Raw genomic sequence first — 23,944 nt, 5'->3', positions numbered from 1 at the left:
CATTACTTCTGCAACTTGTGATTATGCCTAGTTTGTCGCCACGGCCTTGATGTATCTCTGTGTCTTGCGCAAGTCATGGTTCTTTGAAAATTTTTTTGTATATATATTAGACAATCCTTCAATAAAATATCAGTTGAGAGTCAGCGCCGTGTTGTCGTTTTTCCTTCCTTTTGTCCCTGTATTGTTTGTGCTGTTACGATACTTAAGATGAACGCTTTCGGAGCTGATTAAGCTATATCAAAACGGTGCAAGCAGCGTATATGGCGCTTGTTCTAAAAGCGGGGCTAAATATCTATTCCAAGCTATCCAAACATTCCGCTCATGAATTCAGTCAGGATTAGTTTGTTTTGCTCTTTGTTCTTTATTCGGCAAATATTTTGAAGCAGTGGCTTGTCAATTTCTGACTCAGTGAAGTTCCTCGGTGTGGCCACTATCTGATTATTTTCTGCCTAATCGCTCGCGGGTGTGCTCAGTTCCAATAGATTTGTTCTTGCTGCGCACAAGGCTTGAAACGTAGCTGTTTTGTACACTGTAATACCTTGTAGCAAATATATATTACAGCTAGTAACTCGCTTACTCTTGTGGACCGTCACGAAACATTCAGCTTCGACCATTCGTGCGCCATCGGTGTAGTCTGTCATTTATTGTGCGTATATAGTGCGCATATATTCAAGTGTGCACCCATTCACTTATTCTTAACGCGTTGGTGAATGAGTGGGCGTAAGTTTCCGTGCCAGTTGGGGTAGATGTGTGCAGAAACTGTGCACGAAACTTACTATGACAGGAAGCGGTGCTACTCCCTTCGTCATTGTTTAACGAGCGGTACTCACTGTTGCCGACGTTCCTGGGATGAATCCCTTTCTTTGAAGGTTAGCGATACAAGGCTGGCTGATGAGCAAATTTCTGTATCCTCGAGGAAAGCCGTACATCACGAAGTGCCGGTAACACGTTCGGGCAGTTGCAGCAGCGGTCCGCGAACTTGGCCACACAGATTCATTCTATTCCTTAACATGCCAGTCACTATATTTTTGCAGCCAGCTACTGCACACGTCTTCAAGCCACATGATTCAATCTAGCATGATTGGAGCAGAGTGTGTTAGCGAAAACTGCGTTGCATTTCCGACAGCTGATCGCACAGAAGCAAGGTAGAAGCGGTAATGGTTTCGTATTCGTGCGCGGTCGCTGAGGAGAGGTATGGCGCGCTGCCGTGAGCGCCATCTCGTTTCTCTAAAACAAACTGCTCCGCGAAAAGGGTCAATAAAATCAACTGCTCAGGTGTATTCAAGAAGCGACAGCGGTCGTAAACGTTTCTTGGTTACTATATTTGCCCCCCGAAAGCAGATGCCCTGCAGTACTCAGGCAACAAGAATGCAATGGGGACAAATTTATCCATGGAAAAAATGCTTTTTACAGCGTAAGTTGTTATGGGCTTATTCCAATAGCTATTTGGGTTGGCGATGATGCCGCCGCCGACGGTGTACGCCGCCGTAACTGCTATCGCCGGAAATGCGAAAAAAATTGGACACTTTGTAAATTCCAAAGTGTGTTCGGCGAAAGCCTGTGCCCGTTCGATTGGCTATGCCGTGACTTTTTTTTGTGCATGACACTCCCAGTGGAATGGGTAGATGGACGCAGCGAACATGCACAGCGAGCACCGCGCAAGCGCTGAGCCACGCCAGCGCTTGCTGTTGGGTAGCGGAAAAAGGCCCTATAAGGCAAGCGCGCCTCCGACAATATGGTGGCGCCATCTAGTTAAGGTGCCTGCAAACGCAGCGTGCCCGACATGTAAGTTGCAGTTGTAAGCCTTGATCGGTCTCAGCAGACTGCTGTGCAGAGATCATTACAAGCCTTAGCTCGCCGTCGATGACGGGCGGGCAGTTTAGATCGTTCTCGTCAAAACGACACGAAGAGACTTTGCCGCGAAGACCCTGTTGTGCGTGGTGCCCAAATTGGAGCTACTCTTGAGTCACTACACCAGCTTACGCTGTGATTGTGCTGCGTGTGCCGCGCAGGCCTGTGACTTACTTTTAACCCATGGCTGAATATTCTGTAGATTGCAACTTGCTAAAAAAATCAAAATGTGAGGTTTCCCGTGTTCAGACCAAGATATGAATATGAGGCACACCATAATGGGGGGCTGCAGAAAAATTTTAACCACCTGATGTTTTTTAACGTCCAGCCAATGCGCAGTACACGGACGTTCTTGAATTACGTATACGTCCTCCTATCGAAACGTTGGCCAGCCTTTCTGAGCCACCTTATCCCTGTTTATAATCCTTATTACGCATATAAGTATTCTGGTGGCAAGGATGATGTAATCCGAAGATCAGCAATCGTTGGGGTCACGTGAGGTGGTGGCGATAGCAGATGTGTTGGCTCGTGCACTGGGCATTGGGGCGGCAAAGTTGAAAGTACCCGTGCTCGTAGATGCTCCAGCTGAGGGAGTGGCTCCAAATCGTGTTCAGCGCGAGACCGTTCCGGAAGCAGGGGAGTCTCCAAAAACTGCCCTGGGATCACTTCTTGACAAGGTACAGCTCGGGATCATATCAGTGCCTGAAAGACGAAAAGGAGTTGCGGGTAAGTGACCGCGATCATAGGTGCGGTGTTGCCAAGTCTATTCATGAAACGCTTCAAATGTTTCTCCGTTCCCAGTGAGGACTAATGAAAACAGAGAGCTCGTAACATTATTTTCCGGAAATCAGGCCCTCTCTTGCATGACGTGTATGGAGAATTTGAAGTCTGTATGTAAACTATGAGCTTCGAGAATAATTACTGAAATCTTGCCCTCACCGAAATTTTGTACAATGTAGGCAGTGTCTTTTGCCCGGTCTCCTCTGTTACCTATGCCAGGAACGGTGCTTACATTTCGTTGAAGTAGGAAGTGTGTAGTGAGTGACGAAAAATAAGTGTTTATTCCGTGAAAGTTATCTATAGCATTTGTAGAAAGTTACCTATTCAGAAGTTCCAGAGCGTCATGCTGCCGTTTTCCGCGATGTATCCTCGGGTCATAAAACAACGGCAAAAGACAACTTCAAACTCATTGAAAATAGAGGAAATATTAAGAGTACTGCGTGGCAATTAGTCAATGTTTCTAGCATGAACAGCAGTATTGCGTGTAATTGTTCAACCCTCATATTTGCGGTTTTTCTTTGCGCGAAACGAGGAATGTACTTCGTTTATACGGCATCCTCGATGAACTATACCCAACAACTTGCTTAATTTTGACATGCTTAGGGGCTTGTGTTGGGTAATGCGTACGCAAAATGTAAAATGTGTGACTTGTTTACGACTTATGCAATAAATTGCGTATGCAAGTGCTCCTCAGATTGAGAAGTACGTTTTACGACCAGCACAAAATATTTCCAACCACCCTGATGTAACTACAAACGCCAACAAGACAAAGTTCATTGGACATAGCGGGAACGATATCTCAAGTTTGCTGGCCAAGTTAAAGACATGTGCATCAATTACTATCTGTGTGAAAAATTCTTCTACCGACTTCACGAAAGTGTGACGCTGTCGTTTTGAGACACGTTTCCCAATGCCACAAAAGGAGCTCTATATTAACAAAAAATTGAATTTGCCGAAATGCGTGACATGTTAACTGCAGTTTGTAGTGAAAGCTTCAAGCTCCTGGTTTAGTTTGGAGTGTTCAAAATAGTTATTCAACCTAGTTTTCTCGTTTTTCCATGCGTGATATGACGTTTGCCTGGTGCCCTCGGTGAAATAAACGAGGCAGCTTTTTTCTGTTTAATGGCAGTAGGGACCAGGTAATGGATGATCTGTAGGCAAAGTCGAAAGTGAGCGCCCTAAATTAGTCGTTCGCCAAACAAATACGCATGCAAGTGCTCTAAAGCGTTATAAAGGGGTGTAATGAGAGGCGCAGAATTTAGACTGTTCCTCTTGCAGATCTACAAATGCCACCACTATTTAATATAGAGAAAATCAGTGGAAGGGTATGTGAAATCTATGTACGAAGTTAAATAGTTATGAATAAATACAGTTTCTGTAAAAACAACCTTATTTAAGCGGTAGAAAATGTTATACGGCTGCTATCACGTGTCTTTCCTAATGTCGCGACATAACTTCAGGTAACGACAGGAGGCGCTAGCTTATGGCCGATGCTCTGGCAAAGTGAATTGTGCGTGGATTTAGTGCCTCGGTAAAAGTTCTTTGCCACATGCAAAGGGAGCAGTCATATACGGGGGAACATTTTAAAGTTTATAATTTAGTCAAATGCAACTGAATCTCTGATTGCAACAACTGAAAACAAACAGCTTCTCTGAAAAATTGCATTGTGATTCCAGGTGGCGTAATTCTGATTTACCTTTATTTAGAGCTACCAATACCTCTGATGACCCAGGCTCTAAATATTCCCTGCCCTTTTCTGAAATATACCCTAAACTTCTCTTGCATATCACGATCGCTAAGCAGTTAATGCTCGAAACTGGTTTGAACCCCATTGATTCTGAAAGGTCGACGTGTTCGCTACCGCTCTTGATTGGTGAATATCTTGGCATTCACTGATAATTTTATGTGTCGTTAATCAATACCGTTACAGCACTACCCGACGTCACCAATTTCACCTTGGTGGCGGCTGATAATCACTATATCACCCTGGCATGGGTTCAACCTCGGAAGAGGATTGACTTCTACTTGCTCGACGTCACCGATGGGAGTGGTTATGAAAATAACAGTCTTCGGAAACAACGTGCGGGATCCTGTAGCAATGACACCTTCATTCGCGCTGAACAGACACAAGTCACCTGTGGCCCTTTCGACGCCTGCTCGAAGCTTACTGCCACTATTCGCACGTACACAACAGGACCTCCAGAGCGCATCTCAAAGGGAACCACCTTAAATGAACTTTTCATCAATGGTGAGGGTTAGTAGAACTTTCATTTTTATTTAGGTACGCCGTTTCACAGTTGTAATATTTATGCTTTTCATAATACTGTGCAACTGCAGATTGCTTATTATGCGAAGCCGCACTTAATACTCTGGCCTGCTGCACTCTGAAAAAAGTTGGCACCCTTTGGGGCTCATCTCGTCCCACAACAATTACCAGCATCTGCCTTGGCCGCATTTCCTTTCTTTAAAGCTGCAAGCCCAGTACTTCCTAGTCAGGAACGGCATGCCCGTTATCAACGTGACATAACGTTCTCGATAGGAAAGTATGGAGCGGGAGTTTTCAAGAAAGGAAACGGAAGCAAGGCAGAGGACGACTATAGCTGCGGGACAAATACAGCTACATAACACTGTGGTTTAACTCAAAACTCAAAAGTAATTACAGCTGCAATGCCAGAACGATAATGATACTTCGTGCAACACAACATTTTTATGCGTTCAGGCATTAATAAATAGCGAAATGTATTGCTGTACCAGAATATTCTTCGAGTTACTACACCTATTCGGCGGGGACTTAGGTACGCACGTAATAGAAATGTTCCACAAAAGTAAACCGATTAAGAACACGGTTTTTTAGACACTGCTTGAGTGCAGGTTTGTCCTATTAGGCAGGCCAAGGTTTTTTATACACCTTGGCTATTTTGCATGAGACCATGAAATGCAACAAAAATTCATTGTGGTAATGCGAGCAGTTCTCTAGAGGAACTATCACTCGCAAACGGGTCTGACTGACTAAGCGTTATTTCTGACATTTTGATTCATCAGAGCCAAGTGAACCCAAGGGCATCACCATGGTCGCCAAGTCCCCATCCATCACGAGACTGCTATGGGAACCGCCAACACGCATACATGGCCTTGTGGACGTGTACACGGTTAAAGTGTGTGAGACGTTTTCAGAATGTGACCAAAAGCAGAATTTAAAGGACTGCGTTGAGCACGAGGTTTCGGACACCTGGCTGGACTTTGACAGCACAGAAGACACCCCGTACTGCGTCAAGATTACGGCTAGTGCACGATGTGGCGGCAAAGTTCTCACTAGCCTTCCAGCGGTGCAAGAAGTGAGAACGCCTCTTTCCTGTGAGTTCTTTTTACTTAATGCTTAGAGAATTGCTAAGGGCGAGGTATTTTGGGGAATTAAAATGTGAAATGCGCTGAATATCTATTGCTCGCTGTGCATTGCAGAAGCGGCAACAAAAGAAACAATCTTATTAATGTAAATTTAAACAAAAGTGTATAGCTCGCAGGTCTGCTTAACCATTTAATACGCAAACACTGTTCCACCACAAGAAAAAAATAGTACTTATTGGCCTTTATTTGTGGCTACGGTTGATAGACTTATGAAGATATGACTCTATTATAATAGTTATTAAGTAGTAGTTGGTCTGCTTAGCTACCTACAGGTGAAAACTCGCTCCAGCTTATCAGAATGCAAATATAGGCTATACGTCAAGTTTCACGTGCATAAGTTTTAATTTCATGGTATCTAAAAAGCGTAGCCTATAAATAATATTAGACATTACAGGCTTACGTCTTCCATTGACGTGATCAGGCAATTCCGCCTATAGAATTATTGGAGGCAGGCAAGAAAAAAAAAAAACTGCCGAAATAAAATGCACTTAAAGTGTCGATGCTTATTGCAGCACTCCCCGACGTGTCCAACCTGAGACTAATAAGTGCCAAAAGTGGCCACATTACCTTATCCTGGCAGCGGCCGAAAGGTCGTTTCGACTACTATTCGGTGGAAGTCACTGAAGACAAGGTTAGCAGTCCAGACACTGCTAAACACTGGCTTGGCTTGTGCGCCAACGGCACCATCATCCGCCCCGACCAGACGGAACTCATGTGTGGTCCATTGGAGCCTTGTCGTAACTTGTCCTGCACCATGCGCACCCACTTGAGTGGACCACCTGAACGTAGTTCTCCTGGAGTGACACTAAAAGGCATCTTCATCCCTGTCGAAGGTACGTAATTCTGCTATCACTAGCTAGAGTTACTGGGACAATTGAGCTGACTGATAACTGCCGTGGAAAGTTTAAATCTACAAATCTTGGAAAACAGCAATATGGTTTTGATGAAATAGCGGCGCGGACACCCATGTACATTCGAGGAAATTAAAGCCAGGGATTGGTTTTCTTAGACGAAATATATCCACAGTATTTGTTGAAGCTGCAGTGCAGGGCCATATGTAAAAAAAGAAAAAAAAAAGAAAAAAAAAGCGGGCAAGTTTGCACTCGGTCGTGCAAAGCTTAGGCACTGCGAAACTGTTGATGGTCAAGTCTTACTGGTTGCTACTGCTAGGTTTTAACTTCGTTGCTGCTAGGTCTCAACTTGCTTTAACTTAACTACGCATGTAGGAAGGTATTCTCGAGCGATCATTTTCGGAGGTGCGTTCTCCTTCGCGACATTTCGCGTGACTAGCGCTGGACGCGTCGGCGCCTACGAGCGATAGCGTTGCTGGCATGCCACAAAAACAGGCAGGCTACCCAAGGTTGGCACAGTGCCAAGAACGCTGTTGCTTGCCGCGGCCGAACGCGTTGGAGGCTAGCCGCTCGATATCAATCGGCCAGCTTAGCTGTGTCTTGAGCTTGGCGCGGCCTAGTGCAAGCTTTCGCCTTTTTGTTTGTTCTGGTTTAGCGCGCAGCGTAGAGAAGATAGGCGGGGGTCGGGAAGGGAGCGAGCTGGCGAGGAGGAAACCGCGTGCGCACGCCCCGCGCCGCCCTCCTAGTTGCCATGGCTACCACGCGGCAGTTTCTTGATACGAACCACAAAAACGGCTGGCTTACAGAGCTTCGCTGTTAAAAAGAAAAACACGCCTATAGTAGAATTGTTCTTAACAGCAAATGCGAGTAAATGCTGATGCTGGACGTATGATTAGCAGTGGTGTCTGCCCAATGGCAAACAGCGCTTACGAAGAAAAAGAAATTCTTTCCTCGAAACTTTTAATGCCGGGAATTTTGCGTCATGTACTATTTACACTTTCTTGAAAGCCATAGCGTCCAATTAACATTGGAAAAAGGCTAATGAACCAATATTGCTGAGAAGATGACACAAGCAAGGAAGAAACGTATTACTTTCAGAGAGATGTTGCTGGGTTACCATTTAAAAAAAATTGTCTGCGATGCTTAATTACCCAACATTGCAAAGGCACTGTCCTAAAATTTCATAATCAAAGGTGTTTAAATATCTAGCTATACCAAAGTAGGGGGGCGACTTCGCCACGTAATAACATCTTAGTAAATCCAATGGGGCTCACTTAATCGTAAATCCAACGAAGGCTCACTTAATCACTAGAGGTGCGAGGGAGACAAAGAATAATACAGGTGTTCACGACTCATTCTTTGTATAATGTGATGTCTCCAGTTGCGTTAACTTGCCACCTACTGAGCGAAGGAGCTCGTACTTCATAGCAGGAACCTTGGATAGTGTATGCGTTTAGTTGTATTCATGGTGTCACAGCACACACCTACGCGCGGGAGCGCGCGCGCGCACACACACACACACACACACACACACACACACACACACACACACACACACACACACACACACACACACACACACACACACACACACACACACACACACACACACGCGCGCACGCACACGCACATACACACACGCACATACACACGCTCACACGTACGCACGCACATACACACGCGCACACGCACATACACACACACACAAACACGCGCACACGCACACACACACACACACACACACACACACACACACACACACACACACACACACACACACACACACACACACACACACACACACACACACACACACACACACACACACACACGCGCACACGCACATACACACGCTCACACGTACGCACGCACATACACACGCTCACACGTACGCACACACACACACACGTACGCACGCGCAAAAGCACGTACGCGGGCACAAGAAAGTCCTTCCGAGTAGCTGTTTGTGTCTGTTTGTTTTTCGCTGTGGTAGCTCCACGAATAAATCACTTCGCTTGCGTTATGTGCCGCGACATGTAGTCCTATAACACAAAACTATTCCAATCTGCTGACGTCAAATTTGCGCAACCACCAACGCAAGCTTCGGGAGCTAACTAGCGTTCTTTGAAAAGCCCAGTGAAAGGCGCTCCTCGTTTATTGGAGGTCACTTTTTTGGCTTTCAAAGCGAATCGCATTGCCTACATTGAGCAGATGGTGTTGTCTATTTCGGTGACAATAGGCGAGGAGCACGCTCAAGTAAGTAGGGCTTCAATGGGGCCGAGTCAGTACAGTGAAAGTAGGCAATCGGATGAGTAGGGTAGTGGCTGGCATATCATATTGGTGCCATTCCCGTTGCTGAGCTTGCGATGGCTGGTCGAATTCATGACTTTGTCGACTTGCAACTTTCTTTCAGACCCATATCCACCAACGAACCTTACGATGTTCCCAGAATCACCATCACGGACTCGTCTACACTGGGAAATACCGAAGAAAGTGTCCGGCATTATGGTATCCTACCATCTTAAGATATGCCGCACATTCGAATCGTGCGATCGAGTAGAAGGCTTGAGTAATTGTGCGGAATACCTGACGACCGAGATGTGGACAGTGTTTGACAGCAGCGTGGACACTCCGTATTGCGTACTGGTTACTGCAAGAACACGCTGCAGTGTCGAAGAAGTAAGCAGCCGGCCACTTATAGCGGAAATACGGACGCCGCTTTTTGGTGAGTTTCTAATTATTTGTCTTCAACATTAATTGCATGGACCAGAGATGCACCCCTGCCTCTCAGGTCAATGCAATTCTCGCCACTTCATTGCGAGAAATGAACACAATATTGCAGGTGTGTGAGGAGTCAAATTCGCACATGTATTTGCTTACGTGTCCCGTGTTCTGGAACTGCTTTTCTGTGTACGTATGAAACATTCAAAGCTACTGTTCTCCCTTTGAACACAAATACAAAAATAAGAATACCCTCGGTTGCGTATTGGGGCTCTCACGGGACATGCAAAAAGTTTGTATTCACTGATCGCCACACGCACTGAGTGTTCGTTAACCAGGAATACTAAAACGCACTGCTACTGTTTCTTTGGACGTTCGGCGCACAGATGAATGCCGAGGTAACTCTTTGAGCTGTGCATCGTTTAGACCTCCACACTTTTCCTTTTTTACTTCCTTGATTATGTGGCAGACATTCGCTGTTCGATAAATAGAGTTTATGCTTCAGTTTTGTTGTTATACGAAAGTAGTTCAATTATTTCGCAGTAGTCGCTAGAAAAGTAAATACGAGAACAGAAGCGAGAACGCCTTTTGTTCTCTCTATCTGACCAGTAACTTAACAAGAACAATTTTCTTAACAAGGTTAAGATAATTGCAGCAGTGACCCTTTTGTAACAAAAGTCGGGTAATATTTTCAACGAGATTTTCATCTAGCTCCAGCGTTTTTGATGAACAATTGGCACACATTGCCAAAATTCGCGTTAAATCTGATAACACTGAAACTTGTTTTTAAGAAACCGCGTGGCGACGGAATGATTTCCTAAGTCTGAATCCAGAAAACCTGGACAATTTCGCATGCTGTGGTGACACGCAAGTTCACGTGAACTGCGCTTAGAAAAGGCGGGTAAGGATGTTGGTGGTGAATAGATATGAAGTAATCGTTTCCTTCCGCCAAAGAACCGTTATTGTGAATGTATCTTCGGACCAACTTTGTACGTTCTGATGTCATCAAGTAGTTTCAAGTCGTGGTGTATCCAATTGTGTTATACGAAAGCCATATATATTTCGGGTCCCGAAAGTGCTAGAGATCGACAGGCTCAACATTCAAAGGATGCTGTATCGAAGCCCGCTGTAATCAACCTTTACTATGTTTCAACGTGTGAAATCCGTTTCTTATACAACTGTAGCTTTAGTTGTTTTTTGCCGCGTTCGTTCCATGTTGAAATATGAGGTACAATTTCTCTGGTATAGCTTACTAGGGCCAGCAACTTTTGCAACGTTTAAACGTTAGAATGTTTTAGGCAGGAAAGGTATGTGGGTTGCCTATGCCGTAGTGGTATTTTCTGTTTGTTTATATTCGTAACAAGTGCAGTTCCTCACTACGCGAGCCGGTATTTAAGGCGTTTTGATCTCCGAAATCGTTTTAATCAAGTGCATTGCAGCATTGGCATAGGAGGGATATCTGTAGGAGGTGCAGTAGTTCGTCCAAAAGGTACATCATTTTCTTCTTGTGCATAGTGAAATTATCTCTCGTGAATATTGATAGTTGTACAGTTCAGTATAATACACTTTATTTACGAGAGAAATAAACAAATATAGAACCCTCACACACGACAAAAAGAGAAAAAAAGAAGTGCTTTAATGGCTACGATTATGAAGGCATAGATGGCGACAAGGCATAGATACAGATGCACATATTCGTGATTAGTCTTATACCTGCAGAGTTGCTCTAAAAGTGTTTATGAGAAGTTTCTCGAAACTTTATTTTTTTGGTATTACAGCTTCTCGCTATGGAAACTAAATGCACTTACTATTGTAATACCGTCTATGTTTCGACTTCACGGTTATACAAGGGCTGTTGTTAGTGTAGCTGCGTAGAAGTACGGGAAATTATTTTGTGTCGGTGGTTTGCCAATGCCACATACGTGAAATTTTCCTCTACAAATGGTATCGATAATTGCATTTTTAGAGCGAAACTGTGAACCTCTAACCCCCAATGCACTTGCACTCTCCGTGGGTAAAATCTCGACCAATCACAGCGGGAGGCACGCTTCGCATGCGCCACCGTGTATTTAGCAGCAACACTAAACGGCGCTGGCGGCCGTGCATCCACGGCAGTGGTGACGCAGGCCGTGCGGGGGAAAGAACAAAAATCCGCGCAATCAGAAGTCCCCGTATTGGAAGAGCGTTTGCCAGATTTGTTTGTAGCGTACACTTCGGAAGGCCTACAGTGGCGGTTAGAGATAGAGAGTTCAGCCGTGATTAAGGAACTAGTCCCTAAAGCGCAGCTGGAGCCTGAAGAAATGACGGAGTTGCAGGAAGTGCTGCAAGAATTTCAGGATTTATTTATGGATAGGCCAGGAAGGACATCGGTTCTTACGCATGACATCGAGCTCACTTCTTCGGAAATGGTACATTCAAAAGCTTATCGAGTGTCACCGCGCCAACGTGAAATAGTGGATGCGGAAGTGCAAAAAAATGTTGACTCTAGGTGTGAACGAGCCTTGCGAGAGAGATTACACGTCGCCTTTGATCTTAGTTGAGGTGCCCGGCGAGAATCCGCGTCCTTGCGTACATTACCGGAGGCTAAACGCGAACACTAAACATCAAATTTATTCTATACGAAACATCGAAGAGCGCATTGAGAAGGTTAGTAGCGCCCGATTCATTTCCACACTGGATCTAGTTCGTGGCTACTGGCAGGTTCCGCTGACCGAGCAGGCTAGTAGATATGCCGCTTTCATATCGCCTTTGGGAACGTTCCGCCCTAAGGTTTGAAAGATGCCCCGTACAGTTTTTTCAAGCCTTATGGGCAAAGTGTTGAGAGGACAGGAAGAGCTCGCCTTGCCATACATAGATGATGTCGCGATATATACCGCATCCTGGTCGGAGAATATGCAACATCTGAGAGGCGTCTTGGCCCGCTTGCGTGAAGTAGGTTTAATCGCCAAGGCAACAAAATGCCAGATGGCGCAAGCGGAAGTGATCTATCTCGGTCATGTGATTGGACAACGCCTTCGCCGTCCCTCTGAGCTAAAGGTGGCTGCGATACGAGATTTCCCACAGCCCCGGACAAAGACCGATATCCGATCTCTCTTAGGGGTCGCAGGGTGCTATCAGTGGTACATCCCGAGGTTTACTGAACTAGCTAGCGCTCTGAGTAATGCTCTTCGAAAAGTGAGCCACAGAGCATCCTATGGGTCGAGAAAAAGGAATCCGCTTTCAACGCCCTGAAGAGCGCTCTGACGAGTCAGCCTTTGCTAAGGACGTAGGACTACACGAGGTTCGTCATGAAAATGGATCATTGTCCGGCCTCTCAGATGGTTGCACACAACTTCTTCCAAAAACGGCTGCCTCCTGCATTGGAGTCTCGCTTTGCAGAGACTGTTTATTCTTTGCAGAATCTGCTGATTCTTTCGAGATACGCTATAAAAAGGGAACTCTCAATGGCAATGCCGATGGCTTAAGTCGAAGCCCCTAGATCAAGAATCAGCAGCGATTGTTTCATCAAAATCGTGTTTTTTTTCCTGACGTAGGATTGGAAAAGTTTTGTTTTTGCTAACGCAGTTGGGTTAAGTCATGTCTTGTGAAGCGTATAACAAATTGATGTATGTATTTAGCGCTGCTATCAGTAAATAAAACTCACTTTTGAGGGGGGGGGAAATAAGCCTGGCAGAGCTCAGAAAGGATTTGCCTTGCGCTTGCTGACCGAGCGGCTGAGTCTCTATGAAGTTCTGTAGACGCATGCGGTGAACGAGAAACTTCTGCGGAACCTTTTGAGGCTACGTTCTGAGCTACGTTGGAGAACACCCATAGTGTTGCGTGCTCAAGTGGGCTGTGCGACAACCGACGACGACTGCAAGCATCAACCTCCGTCATCCCTCTGAGCAGCGGACGCCGTCCCCTGCCCACCGGGATCTCTTTGGGCGGCGCGGCAGTACGATTCACTTTGAGCGGCCATGCCCAGAACACATGCAACCGCAGGGAAACGGCATGCCTAACCTTTCGCTCATAAACATGAACAGACGTGTCCGTCGCGTGGGTCCGAGGAATGCGCGAAACCTGCCGTGCCACCTTGCGACCAGCTCACCACCTCTGGGGACGTTTACCTTGCTACGACCACCAACCTTCACTGCTGTCACCCACCCTCACTACATCGTCGGGTTTGCCGTGCCCTGCAGTGGAGGGACAGGAAAGGGGGAGAATGCCCGGATTGTGGAGTGTATGAGAAAGCCAGCAAGCGGCCACCTGGAGAACACTTTTTCTCTGCCCTAGCGTGCAGGTGCATGCACGCTGAACGTTTCTTGTGTGTTTTCTTTGGAGCATGTAACCATGTATTAAACTTGTGTTATTTGTTCTTAAGTCACCTCGTCTTCCCTGACCGACCCTCTTCGATATTCAACGTGGTTCGAGCTATAAGCAGACGCTGTTGAAGGTTTACCAAACCCTGGCGCGTAACAACTCCCGAAGATCAACGTGAACACGATGAGCGGTGACGGGAACAGCAGCGTGAATATGCACAATGGCGTCGCGCTCAGCCTCGGCAGGAGCCAGTTCAGGGCTACGTCAGATTGGTCTATCGGATCAAGTGATATCAGAGCTTCGCTGACCAACGAACCTTCACAGCTTGGATTGGAGCACATTATTTTAATCTTGTTTGGCGCTTCAAATCTTCAGTGTACAATAATTGCTTTGGTACTTATTTTCAATATATGCAATATTGAAAGTGTATTATAGCAGGCACCATGTTTGCACAATTGAAGGACTCTATTCATGATGAAAATGACTGTAGGCAACAAGGACGCTCGCAAGTGACATAAATAATTGTTATATCAGAACAACTTGGAAGACCCTTGAAGAATGTCACTTGCTGAGAGTTGAAATGCTGCATCGCTGTATGATACACGCCCATTCACTTGAAATCCTAGTATATAGGTGACCTTGACATATATTTAAGGTGTATTACCCGTAAATGCCATATAACGCAGTACGTGTGTTTTCAGACCTACCTGATGCAACCAACCTGAGGTTGCTCTCTGCTGTGGATAACTCCATCACTGTGGCCTGGGAAAGGCCGCAGGCTCGCTTCGACTACTTCTGGCTCTCCATTTCGGACAACAAAGATGAAGGACGCGGCAATGCTCAAAAGGGGCGCGTTGGATCTTGTGGCAACGGCACGATCATTCATCCAAATCAGACGTGGGCCACATGCCCCAACCTCGAGGCTTGCACCAAAGTAAGCGTTACCTTACGCACCCACATAAACGGGCCGCCAGAGCGTACATCCCGCGGAGTTAGCCTTCAAGACATCTTGATCCCGGGCGAAGGTAAGTATTATTTTCGCTGCCTATAACTGAAAAAGTCTTCATAAAACTTACAACTCGGAAGTCGAAGTCCCTAATTCCATAGCATTGAATTCATTGTTAAATTTAAGCTTTTTCTACCGTTTAGTAATTTATTGATTGGGATGAACCAATGTGTGACGTTATTGGTTTGTGTGTTTGGTGAATCTGGCCCGCTAATTTTTTTTTCTCATTTGACAGTTTCGGGTTCAGCTTTGACCATTTTGTTTTGTTGTCTGATAATTGACAGTAAATACGCATTCGCCTGCTTGTTAGTGTTGCTACCATACTAGTTGGAGAGAAAGAGGATAAGGACAGGCAGAGAGGTTGACCAAGGTTCGAACGGTCTGCTACCCTACATGAGCGAAAGGGAAAAGGGTGAAAGAAACTTAAGAAGAAAAGGAGAAGGAGTCGTTGTGCGCGCCCTCGCAGATGAATGTTGAATCACTGATATGTTGAATCATGATGAGTGTTCCCTAAAAAGCACTCATCTGGTGCGCTTGTCTTCAAAAAGCACATTAGCACTTTGGGGGCCTTGTCCATGCCATGTAGACGTCTGCGGCCAGGGTCCCCGAATCTTACCTTCCTAGAACGGTCTGTAGTCTGAACGACTGAAGCTGATAATCAGAACATCTCGTTGACAGCTTTAGGTAGGACAATGGCACAGAATCTGTTTTATGGTCTCATCCCGTCTGCAAGATATGCATGTAGCGCCGGTAGTAATTGCAGGTTCTTTCCACAGCAATAAGCTATCTTCGGTATTATTCAAGGTGTCGGCTACGGAGTCTCATGCAGGAGTTTAGGAAGTCCTGAATAATATTTTTCTCGAGCAGTTACTGCTGTTCCACACTGTTTTGACAGCGACAGACCTGTCAAATTTCATCTTTGATTGTGATAACATACTCTTACTTAAAAAAACAACAAAGGTTCACAAAATTTAAATTGCACAGGTGTTTTTTAACTACTCAAGTGTTCAACAACACAATCAACTGTTTATAAAGTTCTTGGCATGTTCAATGATTCTGAATATTTCTACGCCTGCGAAAACTGAACTTTGTGTGCACTGTTTCTCGCCAGACCCAGATCCGCCAAGGAACATAACCATGGTCGCAAAATCTCCATCACTTACCCGTCTACAGTGGGAACCGTCGGCAAAAGCCTACGGAAGATTGCTTGCATACACGGTTAAAATATGCGACACATTCAAATCTTGTAGTGGAGAAGCAAATATGCAGGGCTGCATCGAACTTCAAGCACACGAAACCTGGCTGGACTTTCAGAGCAGTGTTGACACCAAGTACTGCGGCCTGGTCACAACAAGCTCACAATGTGGCGAGCAAGTTCTACATAGTCGGGCCGCGGTAGCTGAAATCCGCACGCCGGTGCCTGGTAAGATGTGAACGTTTTACACGAGAGTATACATATTTGTGAGTAGAACGAAATTGAAGAAATTCTCGGAGAGCGATTCCCGAAAGCCAAAGAACTTGAACACTTTTCAGTGCTTCGCGGATTTCATTTGGCATGTTTACATCGCTGCATACTTCAGCGTGTTCTGTGGCGTAAGAGCAATACCTTTTTTTTTGCCAGGCTTCAGTGTTAATGATGTAGAGCAACGCTCGGAGAACGACAGAAATTTGAACCAGTTGGTTGGGATTCACGTCAGAAAAAGTTATACCTGCAGACGGAAACGGACAACATAAACTCCGACTATCCACTGTGTTGCACCTGACAGCACTCAAGCTCATTTCACAAAACAGTGTGAATCCGAAATGATTTTCCTTGGTCAGCGTCCACAAGACCAGGTCAATTTGACCTGTCACCACGATTCGGTGACACGGAAGCTCGCGTGAACTGCCTTTGAAATGCGGCGTTTGGGCAGTCCATTTTCATACCCTTGAGTCCGTGTCTGTAAGCTTAACTTTTGTAACGTGAACAACAGTCTCCAAAATTTTTGAAGAAAGAAAGATGAAGTTGCTATTTACTAATTACCTGCCTCACTATCTTTATCACTATCCAGTTACTAAGCAGGGAGTCGAAGTTTTCTTTCTAGACATTGACGGCCGCATTCTGATGCAGGCAGAATGCTAACATACTCGTACGCAGAGGAAGCATGTATTATGACTCCAGCAGGCTTTTAACAGACCCTGATGAGGGCGTCTTATGTTCATCGTCTCTTCTGATGTATTGGTCACATATCCTGCACGATACGTCGGCGCACGAATTCTTTTTATTCTCTCGACCTACTCAAATCACGAACCCACTAGCGCACTTCACGCATGACAGGGAGACAAAAAAATGACAATGACACAGCTCAAAATTATCCCGTTGCAGTTCTACCTGACGTCACCAATCTTACCCTAAAGGCGGTTGATAATCACTACGTCACCGTGGCCTGGGATCCACCTCGGGGCACTTTTGACTTCTACTGGCTCGATGTCACCAATGAAAACGATAATGAAAAGGATGGTGTTCATAAACATCATGCCGGCTCTTGTGGCAATGGCACGATCATTCGTTCTGAGCAGACTCAAGTCACCTGCGGCCCTTTCGATCCGTGCTCCAATATTAGTGTCACTGTTGGCACGTCCATCAAAGGACCGCCGGCACGCTCCTCGACGGGAACCACACTGAAAGGTGTTTTCCTCAGTGCTCAAGGTTAGTAAAGTATTTATTTCCTTTGGTTAAGGTTTTTTGATAACATTGCTCTGTAATTTCATATAGCGCATTGTGCATGATGTCACTAATTATATTGGCCTGCTACTCCTTATTTCTTATGTTTAGTCCTAGTATCGTGCGGTCTTCGAAAATGTATTGCTTGGAGCACAAATAAGGTTTTATTCTGAGTCTCCAAAATGCAAGCTTTGTGAGGCGATGATCTTGCTGTAATTATAATGGAAAGACGGTAATGTTTTATTGGGATGAATAAAATATTTTATATTTCAGTACCATTCTGGTTCTGTTTGTGTTAAACGTAGAGGTAATTCAATAATGCGATAGCATAGCATCGTTAATAGTGACCAATATTTAGAGAAGCAGTAACCGATATTACCATCGTGATCACGTGCATGCTTTAGTGTTTTTAAGCTTAATATGCCGCAGTAAGTTTGTGCATCCAGGAGTTGAAGTTCTACAAAGGCGGATGTCAAGGCTATAACTTTTCTTCTTCTTCACTTCCTTTAACAAGAACTCTGTGGTAGTGCTGATAAAGCATCCGTTAATCAGCGATCCAATGATGTTAAGGGGAAGGTTCAGAAGGCATATAATCTTCTTTAGTAATATTAACCATGGTATAAAAAACCTTGTAGCTGTGCACATTTGATCGGTTATGGTTAAAAAGCAGATAGGAGAAACTGGTGATACGCAAGATATCAAGTAACATTTTTATGGTACAGAAACACGCTTGATATTGATGTGTGCGTAGTGGCTTCCCAACATTTATGAAATCAAGTAATGCGAGAAGTGGTACCGAGTAGAAAGTATGTCGTCTACTAATGAAGAAATTCGAGACATATGTTCACAGCGCATCAAATAAATCAATTTACAAACCGCTCAAATCACAATACTATGATCTAGTAGTGCTAAGTCGTTCTCAAATGTTCTTTTTTATGCTTTGAAATCTTCACCAAGTGCTATGAGGCAAAATAGTATTATTTGGGAGCAGGGTTAATTAGGATCTTAGCACGTAACTAATTTAAAAGTAACTAGTGTGGTAACAAAAAATGGCACAACTGGTTGTTTGTGAGAATATTGAACTGTTCCGCTAGGCTTACAGCGAACGCTAATCAGGAATGACATGAGTGCAAATAGAAATGGTAACAAGTGCGCATGCACCGAGCGAAAACAAACCGGCAATGGAAGCGCAGCAAAATAGGTCACTTGCTCAGATGCAGTAATCTCATGCAAACACGTCCCATTTGATTTGCAGTGAGGATGAAAATTAGGCTCCTAATGTGTAGCCATTTGTATACGGTTTCATTTTTTCCGTATTTAGCAACTAGCCAATTCCGTTGTACTGAAATATACCTGGAGTTTCCAAGCCTTCTTTCTCCCTTGTCCGCCTAGTAATGTAGCTAGAACGTATATCTTTAGCGCAGCGTGGCTGTATTCTTAGCAGATTGAAGTGTTACCAGTTTAATATACAACAGCTTTAATCTTGGCGAGAATGGCGAATGCAACAAGAGTGTTCTGTGTTCATGCGCATTTTTCGTCCTGAGGAACTGTCGATTAAAAATGTGCGATCCAATAACCCCCTCATTTTCACACCCTGCTCTTCAGATCCAAGTGAACCCAAGAATATCATTTTTGTCGCGAAATCACCGTCCATGGCAAGACTCCAGTGGGAGCCACCAACGAGGATACATGGCATTCTAGACGTCTACAAGGTGAAAGTGTGCAAGGAGTACACAGTATGCGACCGCAAGGAAAGCCCAGGTGGATGCATTGAGAAAAGTGCTTCTGATGATTGGCTGGACTTTGAGACCACCGCAGACACCTCGTACTGCGTCGTCATCACGGCCAGCGCACGATGCGGTGCGGACGTCCTGACGAGTCTTCCAGCGACACTGGAAGTTAGAACGCCTTCTTTCGGTGAGCTTTCAAAGCGAAGATTTGTTGCTCATTTCTTACCTAGCTAAGGCATGTCGTGATGTGTAATGCCGAGTAATCTGGGCCGATGCTGAAAACCATATTCCCAAAGGTGCCGACGTAGAGGGCCGATTCTTAAACCGGTGCATGACACGTGTGGTCGAAAAGCTATAATGTGGGTAGTGCTATAATGTGGGTAGTGCTGCTCGCCGATACTCAAGGTACTTCAATCGAAGGCGTAGGTACGCCGGCATTGATGATGGTATTACATTCTGGTCCCTCAAGTGCAGCCTGTTCACGTAGGTATTATGCTTATTCCTCTGATTTAGGTGTCACTGTCCGGCCCAGTAGACGCAATGAAGAGGGGAGAGGGTCTCTCGCAAAGCTCAGGTGGGGAGCGGGAAAGTAAAAATCACGGCTGTCACTTTATCGTTAATTAGTTTCGTAAAGTGCTTGCGTACGAATAATGGTACACGCGTCAGAAAGGGTGTTCGTGTGGTTCTGTGTTACTTTAAAGCACATTTTCCAACGTCTCGTTTTAGAAGTGAAAAACTGGATATTAAAAATTACAGGCGTCACCTATCAGCATTGCAGCAAGCCCTGTACGCCACCATACGTACGGCAAGCTAAAACGAAGCTGCTCGATGTGCAACATAGTTGCATGCTTAGCGTCTGTCCTTTAATTTGTTCAGTGGGGACCACCTACTGCGTTGTCGCCCCGTTATGAGCGAAGGAAAGGATCCGTATTAACGCAGTCATCACGCTATAGGGCTGTCTTTTCACTAATTAGAACAACAAAATGTCGGAAAAAGTCGCTTGCGAAACGTGGTATGACGGCGTACTGTTTGCTGCTAATACAGGTTAATGTGTTAATTAAACACAGGTCTCGCCATCGAACATCTGTTTATTTACAGCTACATGTAATAAACTGTGTTGCGCACTATTGCTGCATTTATTTCTGCAAATAATCAGCCTTTTTAACGTCACTTTCATTGTAAAAGGAACTCTGCCATATTATCTTGCATTGTAGAGGTTGAAAAGAACGTTTATTGAGTGAATAGAATCCACGCGTCAATTGTTGAGGCACATATGACTCTGAAGTGTTTTTTTTAGCATGCCGCATAAAAATGAATGCACATTTTAGGAGCAGATCTCAGTGTTCATAGAAATTACACTATAATTCCCACGGAAACGCAAATGTAAATTGCATAACATTTTACAATTTTGGGGTTGACACACTTGCTAGACGTACGCCCCACACTCTGTAAAGTCAATTCTTGTCTTTGGCTCCGGTCATTTGAAGGTATTGAAGGAGGCCATTGCTTGCGAATTATCCGCTTTGAAAAGTCCTACCAGCTTCGGAAGGGCGAAATCTGTATCGAAAGGAAGCAGTAAGATATCGCCTTAAGGTCATGTTTTCGGCAAATCTATGCGCTGCTGTGGACAAAAGCAGCAAGGGCGGCGCACAAAGCTGGCACGGATGAAGTATTAAGCACCATGAAAGAATGGTCGCCTTTGAGACAGGCGTCATCTACGGCAAGCCGCTTATCTTGCCGGAAATGCTACGTTTGCCAGACCGGGCTCTTTCTGAACAATATGATATGGCACCATAAAGCGTCTCGGTTGTCAGCCATAATCTAACCAGTATTTGAGTTTTGAAGAATGCCGCTGGTCCCCGGTGTTTTCTAGCACTTGAGTGCTTTCTAGGTGCGGAACGTCAGATAACGGAAGCGTTTTAATTCAGAGCATTTTTTGCCTTATTACAGACACTTGGGACTTGGTTGGTTGGTAGGTTGGTAGGTAGGTAGGAAGGTAGGAAGGTAGGTAGGTAGGTAGGTAGGTAGGTAGGTAGGTAGGTAGGTAGGTAGGTAGGTAGGTAGGTAGGTAGGTAGGTAGGTAGGTAGGTAGGTAGGTAGGTAGGTAGGTAGGAAGGTAGGTAGGTAGGTAAGTAGGTAGGTCGGTAGGAAGGAAGGTAGGTAGATAGTTGGCTAGGAATATAGGTTGGTAGGTGGATAAGTAGGTGGATAGGTAGGGTAGGTGGCCCTCTGCTATATTGTGGCCCTGTGTAATACAGAAAACGCATGACTGACGGTGGAATCAAACCTCTGCATCTGAGAACATGCAGCCCAGTCCTCTAGCCATGAGGCCACGATCGAACTTTTTACTTCTATATAACATGACACCTTCAAAAAGAATGAAAGCAGTATTGGAGGAATTAAAGGCGACTGAAAACATCCACTCTAAAGTTAGGCACTTACGTGAAAGTGTCCAATAAAGACATCTAGTCTGGCGTTGTGTCACCTGCTGCTTACGCACTGCGAACTTAAGCAGCAGATGACCGAAAAACCGACCGAGTACTTAGCGGCGATTCGACATGCTTGTACTAATGACATCTAGTCTGGCGTTGTGTTCCCTGCTGCTTACGCACTTGGGTTCCAGAATGCCTGTGTTGAGAAGTACTCGTGCTTTCAGACCCCCCTGATGTAACCAAGCTGACGTTACTCTCCACTGGGGATAACTACATCACCGTTGCCTGGGAAAGACCGAAGGCTCCCTTCGATTACTACTGGGTGTCCGTCACCGACGGCAGAGGCGAGAAACACCCTAATGCTGGATCGTGCCCCATCGGCACAATCATTCGCCGAGACCAGACCCAGGTCACATGCAGAGGCCTCGAGTCTTGCAGCAATGTGACCGTAAGCATAGGTACACACAGAAACGGACCGCCGGAGCGTACGTCCACCGGGGTTTCCCTCCAGGACATCTTTGTCCCGGGTAAAGGTGAGTATTATTTTCATAATCCTTTGGATGAAATTGCTCGTTGTAAAAGCTCAACACGACACTCAATGTGTGCAAGAGTGCAAAACACGATAGAGTAAATCTCAAACGTCTAGTTTTTTCCCGCTTTGAACTTCTTTCCTTATTATGATATGCAAAGTTCGCAATAGTTGCTCAGGATTTGACAAATCTTGGCGCCTCACTAATACGTTCTCATTTTATTGATAATGATAAATGAATATGTCTTTCGTGCGAGCCATTCGCAATGCAGTAAATGCTGAACGTTCTTTTCATTCTTGTTTGGCATCGACAATATTTTTGAAGGTATCCCTTTGAGAAACGTTTATACTTATTCAAGTTATGTGAAACAGACTCCTTTGCCTAATTTGTCACGAATTTTAAACAAACATCAATGCCAACGCTCGGTTTTATTGCAGTAGTGGACACTCATTGAATAAAGGAACCAGTGATTCATTATATTGATGCGAACACTGTAAATCGACGTAATGCAGATTGTTAGCTTTGTCAATACGGATCACTTGCCCGCAATGCATATGTTTTCAAGTATTCTCAAATTTTAACAGAAGCTGCAAAATGTTTCAGTGGTAGCGTGATGTGTACTTAGTTGCTACTCAGAATAAGATTCACCACAGAGCACCACTACTGTTGGAAAATTGTCATTGCTCTAATGCCAAAGGTGGGATCAGCCGGCAAGAGTGTCCCGAAAATTTCTAGCGTGCACGGTTAAAATATGCGACACCTTCAAGTCGCGCGGTACACAGGGAAGCATGACCGGCTGCACCGAACTTTAAACCGAACCGAACGACACTGGGTTGCATTTTCGCAGCACAGTAAACACCAAGTACTGTGTTAATATAGTAAGCACCCAATGTGCGTTCTGAGATTCTACCGAGGAATTTAATACATGTTTGGTCTGTATTTTTTCAATTATATGCAAACATCTTTATCACAGAATGAAAACAAAAAAACGTGGAAAGAACACGTTATCAATGGAAGCTGTAGCTAGATTCTACTCAATTGTGGCTGCTTTTCTCACCGTTCTGTAAGTGTAGACGCACCCATGTGTTTGGCCTCGCTTTCGCTATGGGGATCCCGCACATATTATTTGACCAGGTAGCAAATGCATCGCACCCGACTTCCGAAAAGCTGAAGTTCCAGAAGTGTTATATATGTGAGCCCACCCTTCCTAAGGGAGCAAAATAGCTGCTTTCATAGATGGCATACGGTAATTCCCAAAGTTGCAAAGAATATCGGAGCAAATAAAGAAGTGAGTTCTTTGTTATAGAATGTAAGAAATCTTGCGTTTTGGAAGCCTGTCGTGGCTTGTACCCACGTCTGCTCTTCTTGTTTACTTTCGTGTGCTAACACCGGTCAACGTATTTATTTCAGTGTTTCGAAGTGTTTTGGGGAAAAACCAGTGTTTTTCATGCTCTGTTCTCTCCCCTTCGGAATTTCCGGAAATGTAACATCACCACGTAGGTGCCATTTGTACGGGCTTAAGCTCCAATTGCTTCCGCCCACGCAAGCAATTGCCCACGCAAAGCTCCTACGCTGCCGTACCGTCAGCGATATTATATTTTGAAACACTTTTGCCTGCTTCATAGCAGCTTCAAG

The 23,944-nt window shown here is 45.0% G+C and overlaps 1 protein-coding gene across 1 annotated transcript in view; it reads left to right on the top strand.

The window, feature by feature from the left end:
• Positions 1–23,944, top strand: part of LOC119463475 (uncharacterized) — a 562,544-nt gene that overhangs the window by 10,549 nt on the left and 528,051 nt on the right. The window contains exons 4-10 of the mRNA XM_049656653.1: positions 2,428–2,577; positions 4,562–4,885; positions 5,674–5,985; positions 6,549–6,869; positions 9,301–9,612; positions 14,609–14,932; positions 16,025–16,205. Of these exons, the coding sequence (XP_049512610.1) occupies positions 2,428–2,577; positions 4,562–4,885; positions 5,674–5,985; positions 6,549–6,869; positions 9,301–9,612; positions 14,609–14,932; positions 16,025–16,205 (1,924 nt within the window). The remainder of the gene's footprint in view (positions 1–2,427; positions 2,578–4,561; positions 4,886–5,673; positions 5,986–6,548; positions 6,870–9,300; positions 9,613–14,608; positions 14,933–16,024; positions 16,206–23,944) is intronic.

This window comes from Dermacentor silvarum, chromosome 9 (genome assembly GCF_013339745.2).
Source record: "Dermacentor silvarum isolate Dsil-2018 chromosome 9, BIME_Dsil_1.4, whole genome shotgun sequence".
Lineage (NCBI taxonomy): Eukaryota > Metazoa > Arthropoda > Arachnida > Ixodida > Ixodidae > Dermacentor > Dermacentor silvarum.
This window is presented reverse-complemented; position numbering and strand designations above follow the sequence as displayed.